Below are 7817 nucleotides of genomic sequence, written 5' to 3'. Positions count from 1 at the left end.
TGCCTTTCCCTCCTGCTCTGTGTCCCAAAGTCCCAGCTGGTGATCTCTTCTGCTCCCTCACAGATTCAGTCCCCCAGGCTCTGGTGGCCTGCCGTCCAATTTACGACCTCCTGCCAGATCCTTTGAGTTTTCATCTTTTTCTCTCTGTCCTACCCACTACAGGTCTCTATCGGGAATAAATAAATCTCTGATCAGAAACACACTGTGCATTAGGATACATAGCACTGACTGCCCCATTCCTGCCTTGATAGTCCTATCTAACTAGGTGTGAGGAGGAAACTTCAAAGAATTGAAAAAATAAAATAACTACTGCATGTCTCCATGCATAGAAGCAGATGAAAGGCTGATTTGTGCTAGGGATTTTTGAAAAAAATCCCTGTCAAAGCTCCCTGTCAGCTACTGTGAGATGGATTCAAAGATCTTTCCTACTATAAATCCCCAAAGGTGGGATAGAGTAAAGCCATGTCTGCAACCTGCGTCAGAGAGGGGAGAACTGGAGCTTTCACTTCCCTTTTCTTTGTGTGTACATCTGTTCCTCAGCTATGCTGTGTGGCATGCTTAGTGCTGCATCTCCAAGACATATTTGCAGCAATGCCAGAACATTCCTACAGGGGCACTGCCTGCATGACAATTTTGGTTGTCTATCCTGTACCTCCAACCACTCTGCTCTCTGCACATCCATATTTCAGCTACACCTGAAAGCAGCAGCTGAGCTGGGACTCAAAGTTCAGAGGCAAAGGAAAGGTGCAAACTCTGTCAGCTCTATGCAACCCTTGGTTCCCAGACCAGGAGAAGTGCTGGAACCGCAGTACCTGGACCATGCATGAAATGCTGTGCTGTACACTGCATGGGCAGCAAGGCAGGAGAGAACAGTGTTTGTGCACATGGGGAAGCTAGAATGGGTGGGTGTGGAGAGGGAGAGTGAACCAGCACAACCCAGCATCCATCTCTGTAAGCCTTCTTGCTGCTTTCAGCTATGCAGAGGCTTGGTCTGCAGTGTCCTTAACCTCTGCAGCAAGATGAAACTGTGGGTAGCAGCAGCCCAAAGCTGTGTGGCCAGGACAGGACCCTGCTAGATGAGCAGAACTGCACCATGCAGGGCTTCCTGTCCACGCTGAGCAAGCACTGTCTGCACGTGAAAATAAGCTCAGCTGAACCTGGCCTTCAGCTCCACCCACATCCACATAGGCCCTTAGCAGACAAACTCCTATGGATTCAGCTGCCTAAATGGAGTCAGACACAGAATGCCATGAAGTGGCTCTGCCAGTAGCTGTAAGCTACAGAGTGGTTACAAACTCTATTCTTCCAACCAAAATGAGAGTCTGCATATGACAAAGGCACCATGCAGATGCTTTGACAGCCCTGCCTGGCCACAGTGCACTGTTAACCTCAGCTGCACCAAATCCTTGGGATTTCTGGTACCTCCAGTAGCTTCTCTGGAGCACAGCTGCAGCAGGAAGCAGAACAGCTCTGAATGTCAACCACTGCTTGACCTCACGGTGCTCTCCATGCAACAGACATGTATCTGGATGTAGAGTGGACAGAGCTGCTCACAACATCAATTTTGATAGAATGAAACTGTTTGGAGAGCTTCTCCTGATCTTCTGCAAACTAACACCAGGTAACAGGTAAAAGCCCTCATTAGATATCTGAGACTAATCAGCCGTGTACTTAGCTCCTATCCACCCCTTCACCAACGTAGATTTTTAGCAATCTGCTGCTATTTCCTTCAAATCCCATGTCCAGGCACACACTAGTCCTTGACTTGGAGACAAAAACAAGGGGAAGGGATCCAAGTACAAATGATGACTGTGACAATTGAATGTGCAGGCTGGTTTCTGTGAGTATTTCTTCGTCCTAAAATAAAGAACAGTACAGCTTCAGCAGCTCAAAAGGTAAATCCCAATCCCCTAATATAAACAGCTCTGTGATCCCTAATGGCTTGTTAGCTTGGAATAATAGCTTATCTTCAAGACACTATTGTAGACTCTTTATCTGAACTAGTTTTGCTATAGATGTCCAGGTAGTACTGTGCCAGATGGTGTCCATGCAGCAGCCTCTCCAGAACCAGTAAATAAATACTGTCTGTGGCATCATTCAAGATGTACAGTGGTCACACAACCCCTCCTCCAAACTTATATTCAGCCTGTGCACTGCATCAGCATGGGAACTGCCAGGCTTGGCCAGATAGAAACTTAAGTATGCATTTCCATGTCACAAAACTAAAGTATTCCATAGTACCTGACGAGGAGGTTAAGTCTATAGAGCAGCAGTTAGCTTTGCAGAAATCTAAATATAACATTCCCTAATTATGCATCAGTGATAGGCTGTTGGCCACAAAGGTGATTTAGATTCTGTTCTACATCTAAAGAGCATATGAGTAATACCCAAAAAGTACTGGCTACCTGAGCCACTCTGCTACTCCAGCCCAGCATGTTACTGACCTGCTGCTTGGGAAAAGCTTGACAAGTTACCAGTGTATCTGTGAAGGTCACGAGATCCCTTCACTCCCTTGGTATCTGTGGCATCCAGGTGCCCTGAAACAAATCTCCGTAGTGAGGAAAGTCAGGGCCTCTTTTTCCAACACCCATGAAAGCTGTCAGTAGTAAAAGGCAAGGGTAGGAGCACTGTGCAAGCAGAGACTCATGGACATGAGCAGAGACTGCCAAGGATCCTATGGGACTTGGTAGTGCTCACCAAAGGGGATGTGTTCTGACAGACCTCTGAAAAGCAGGAGGTTTTCTTCAGCAAGAGAGCAAACAAACATTTTCCTTGCAGTCATTAAACATGTGCATAGATGCAGGATACAACACACAGGAAACAAGCACAGGCTGGTTCGTACGCAGAATTTTGTCCAGAGGCATGGGCAACACTTTCCTAGCTCCATCTGCTCTGATGTGTCTCACATGGTAGCCATTTGTTTCTGGTCAGTCCCTTGTCTAGGCATTGTATAAAGCCTCCTTTCAAAACACACTGTATAGTAGTAGAATAGTGTCTCTCTCACCAAAACTAGAGCTGTTTCATTCAGAAATCTGCTGAAAATCTGTCTACATTGGAAAGCCTCCCAGCTTGAGTGTTTTATGTTACCCTGGCCTTGGTCAGTTCTCCTTCCTCTGACACTGGTGCTTTTTTTTGCTGAAAGTGGGGCAATGTTATTTGTTTGACATAGTGCCTCATATGCCAATAATACTCTGTAATAACAAGACATGGGGTTGTCAACAATAAGAGTAATTGCCATGTGGATCATAGCTTGGCAGTTGTGTCAGAAAGACCAGCAAGCACTTCCCCTCCTGACTCTAAATTGGGAGCTCCCTCTGCAGACCTGTCCTGATCCTGCAGCTTCCATATAGGCAAAATGCCATTTTTGCCACTTGCTTTGTCCCCCAACATGGAAGGGTCCTGGTGTGCTCATTGACTCCTACTAACACTGCCCAGGGAGAGGGAGCAGCCAGAGCACACAAGGCTGTGGTTTTCTTACACATGGGAAACTGCACCTTCTCAATGCAGTGTAAGCAAAAGGGTGAGTAAGCAAGAAAACAGCATGGGAAGTAAGGAGAAGGTTAAGTTAGGCAGAAGCCTCTGGGGTGCCTGAGAACTCAACAAGGCAGCCCCAAAAACACTGAAGAAGTTGGCATGGAATATCCCAAGAGCAAGGCATCACATGGCCTTGCTGAAATAAGGAGACAGAAAGCCCTGGAAATTACAAGTGCCTGCATTCCTACACTGGCTGCAAGAAGCAGTGCTCCTTACCAGAGCCAAAGCAGCTTCCTGAAGAAGATGACAGCAGATACAGGGTAGTAAGCCCAGTGCCCTCTTTAGAAGTTTCTCCACAACTTACTAAATACCACTCAGCATAACCTTGCTGCCATTTGTTCCTTTGCAGTCCCTGTGCTGTCAGCACACGTGTCCCTCATGAAGTCTATCAGAGACCTCAAGATGAGAAGCCCTATACAAAGGTCACACTTGTTTTGGGCACATGAGATGTAAAAAAGCAGCCAAAGAGAAAGGCAAAAATGCAATAGAAAACAAAACCAAATGTGTTAAGTTGTGGTATGTTTAATGGACTTCACAATCTACAGACACAACAAGCCAACACCAAACTATGTGTGCAGCATAGTTTTGTTTTCCCTTTTGCTGAGGGATGAGAAATGACAGTAAAAGCATCAGCAAAGGTGGTTTTTGGAGGGATGCTGATGGAAAGGCTTGAGACTCAGTATTCTGAGGGAAAGGCTTGCTTCAAAGTGAACATGACAAAAATAATCTCTTCACATTGTCTGTGGGTCCCATATTCAAAGAGGCAGGAGAACAAAGGTGAGCCATCAGGCCCAACGCCCATGTACTGCAGATCTGAATAAGCACACAGGCCCTTGAAAAGTATGCTGGGTTTTGTCCAGTGTGCTGGATTTAAAGGGCTTTTGTTGAGGTAAATTCCTAAATCTTTTCGACCCCTTGGGTCTGTAGGATGAACGTAGAGTAACCAACTGTCTTGACATCTGGCATCCGGGGGAGGTGGAAAGGCAGTAACACTTCCATGGCACCCCGAGGGAGGTTCTATTAGCATTTCAACCCGCTGGCCCCCCTCGAAGTCCAGCCCATGGTTGTAGCTGACAGCCTGGATCCTGGCTCCCCTGTTGCTCCTTGCATTGCAATAAAGGACCTTTCTGCCACAGGTATGCACCTCTGCTACCTGGCACTCCACTGCACTCTCCTCCCCCACGAAGTTCCCCTTCTCCCATGTTGTCCCATGGTCGGAGCTGATGAAGCAGAAGGCATGAGGGGTGGGGTGTTGCTTGGGGTCCAAGATACGATAGGCATAGGCAGGGATCACAAGGCTCCGAGCCTCATTGAGCAATTGTAATCCATGACCTGGCCCCACCGCAAACGTGGCCCAGTTCTTGTACTCATTCCTAATGGTCCTGTCGGTGACATCCTGGGCAGCACTCCAGGTGCGCCCTTGGTCCATGCTGGTGACATAGCAGAGACGTACCAGGTTGATCTTTGTCTTCAGCTGATGCTGCTCAGAGATCTTTCCTGGGACAGCTATGAAGAACAAGATGAGTTTCCCCAAGACTTCATCATATACTGGGCAGGGGTTCATAGATCGGTGGCCTTCCAGCTGTGCACTGACAAGGGTCTCCATTCTTTTCCACTGCCACAGCCCGTGGGAAGGGAGACAAGAATGGAACACACTGTTACAAACAGACCCACATTATAGTGCAAGGATGTCTGGATAAAAGCTACAGAAGAGCATAGGAAGAACAGAAGAAAGATAATGTAGAGAGCAAGAAATGGGAAGACAATAATCTAGCATCACAAAGGCAAGTGAAAATTATTTTGATGACATGAAGCATGTACACTTCACCAAGCATGTGGGTTATGTCCTTTTCAATTACTACTCCCTGAGGAACTGATAGCTCCATATCTCAATGCAGCTGGTGGCTGATGACCCCCTTGTTTTGGGCCACTGATGACAGTGGCTGAATTTTTAGAAATCCTCACGAATACATATATATATGGTACACAGACATTCCCAGTGGTCAAAGTGTGCTAGCACAGGTATTGTGTGTCAATGTTTTTTAGGAAGTCACAGAGAAACCCAAACCCTTTTCAAGCATCCTAGATGATGAAAAATCCCTGTTCATTCGGGCTCCTGTTCCTCCACTGTGATGTGAATGTATGTGAACAGACAACCCAGCCTACAATGAGGCAACCTGCTAGGGCTGATTAGGTGACTCTGGTGTGGGGATTTGGACCCTGAGCTGTCTGACTTAGAAAATAGGTCGCAGAGCTGGTATAACTACCCAGCAATCCCTGTTTTCTTCAAATGAATAGCACATAACGCAATCATGTTTCTAACACTAGCATTGCAATTAGAAAACTATGACTACATAGTGTTATTGGCTTGGTAAGCAAAGCAGTAGTTTTCAGTAAGATTATATTAATTAGCTTTTCTGCCCTGATTTGCTGATTAGCCTTTTTGTTCATATCTTATCTTTTTCTATCCAACTAATATTAACGTTTATTGAAAATTTAGTATTTCCATTTTAAGAAACTCTAGCATGTGAACACAAATTACTAAGTTTATGACCAACTGAACCCCACTAACTGAATTATAGGGAGTCACACAAGATGTTACCTGAATGGTATGACACTGCAGGTGGGCTCAGAGGCTGCTTCTGCTAGGCAGACTCCAGCTCTTAAGAGCCTATAATCTAAGACAACCAACGAAGGTTTGGAATAGAAAAATATAATTACTTTTTTTTTTCCCCAAGACATTTATGCCTTTGCATATGCAAAAAAATATTATAAATAGAGTTTCCACCACCCCCAGCCGCCCGGCAGCATAACTGTTAATAATAACTGGTAGGTTAATAAGGTAGCCAATTCACTGGCACCAGCAAAGCAGACACTTTTTTTTTTTGCATGGAGAGACTAACTATTCTCAATTGTTTTTTAAACCAGAAATTACTCCTAAAATGATGAATTAAAAAAAAAGAATAGTCACTGATCGCTAATTTACTCCTCCCCATTGTTGTGGCAGTTCTTCCTCTTCCTTGAGGCATTTCTGCCTCTCCATCACATTTTTCCTGCTACAACAGGACTTGAGTCCCATCTCTGTATCTGCATCCCCAGCTCTGCAATGATGGGTCAAAGCCACCCCTAGAATATTTACTCCATTTTAGTCCCTCCAAGAGCTGAATAGGGTTGAATCCCAGCAGTTATAACAAGACGTGCATTATTTATAGGCAGATTTGTCTCCTGTACCTGGGAGGAGAAGCTGCCTGTCCCTACAGCAAGAGGGCGAATACATTCCACTCCTCAGGGCAGGTGGGCAAACAGGGGGCAGTGTCCCATTTCCACCCTGCACTGGTACCTGAACGTGCTGCGTGGCTGGGTCGTACACGCCTCTGCGCATGACTATCAGCTTGGCATGTTCATCCACCAGGTCCTCTCGCTCCTCAGCAAAGGCCAGGATCATGCTGAACCGCGGCAGGTAGAGCAGGGCTGGAATTCGATAGCTCCAGGTGCCGTTCCGGAACAATGTTTCTTGCCCCAGGACAGGGAACGCAGCCATTGTGCTAGGCTAGGGGAAAGAGGACAAAGCACACTGCATTTTGACCCAGCAAAGTGTCATGGGGCAGATTCCACTACTCTTTGCTCTCTCTGCTCAGTGGGACCTGTCGGGCATGGAAATATACTTTCAGCTACTTTCAGCTTTGTATTGTCCTTCTGCTTTTCCAAAGAGAACCTTTGCATAGCACAGTAGCTGGAACTCAGGCCCAACTTACCCCAGGAACAGCCTGGTTGCAACTGGAGTGTCGCAAGGTAAGTACACCAAATAAAGTTAATTAAAAAGCTGTGTTTTGTTTTGTCTTTTTAATTAAATGCACAGACTGGGTTGGGGTTTTTTTGGTTTTTTTTGTTTGTTTCTGTTTACTCTAATTCAGAAGACTGTTGATAATAAGACATTGTAGTAGTTTTCCTCAGAAGACCATTCATTTCTTTGTTGAGGTTGCACAGAACTTCCGCTTTGCCAAATATGAGCTTAAAATCCCATATAAATGACACACTGAGCCAATCCCTGGCCCCAGGTGTGTCCCAGTTTGAGGATGGCAAGCACTGAGCATGAATAAGGAAAGGAAAAGAACACCCTCCTTCCATAAGATCAAAAAACAGTCTGAATGGTGTCACATCATTGGGATGTGACCAGGCAGAAACCTTGTCCTCTTTACAATGACTTAATAGCAATGTTATGAAGGAAAGCAAATATGAGGGACAATGCCTCTGTGTAACTGGTCTGTGCTATGCCCCCACAT

The 7817-nt window shown here is 45.8% G+C and overlaps 1 protein-coding gene across 7 annotated transcripts in view; it reads right to left on the bottom strand.

Annotated features, from left to right (window-relative positions):
• Window positions 1-4066: 4066 nt before the first annotated feature.
• Window positions 4067-7817, bottom strand: part of NEU2 (neuraminidase 2) — a 35828-nt gene continuing 32077 nt past the window's right edge. For 5 of the 7 annotated variants that reach the window (XM_039706489.1, XM_039706487.1, XM_039706486.1 and 2 more), the window contains 2 exons: window positions 6875-7084; window positions 4067-5149 (listed from right to left, as the gene is read on the bottom strand). In XM_039706489.1, the coding sequence (XP_039562423.1) occupies window positions 4211-5149; window positions 6875-7075 (1140 nt within the window). In that variant the 5' untranslated portion in view covers window positions 7076-7084 and the 3' untranslated portion in view covers window positions 4067-4210. Of the gene's footprint in view, window positions 5238-6136; window positions 6213-6874; window positions 7085-7817 lie in introns of those variants that run through there. The other 2 variants (XM_039706493.1, XM_039706492.1) reach the window with 2 other exon arrangements.

This window comes from Passer montanus, unplaced genomic scaffold, assembly GCF_014805655.1.
Source record: "Passer montanus isolate IOZ18808 unplaced genomic scaffold, ASM1480565v1 scaffold193, whole genome shotgun sequence".
Classification (NCBI taxonomy): Eukaryota; Metazoa; Chordata; class Aves; order Passeriformes; family Passeridae; genus Passer; species Passer montanus.
Note: the sequence above shows the minus strand (reverse complement) of the source record. Positions and strands in the feature narration are given on the sequence as shown.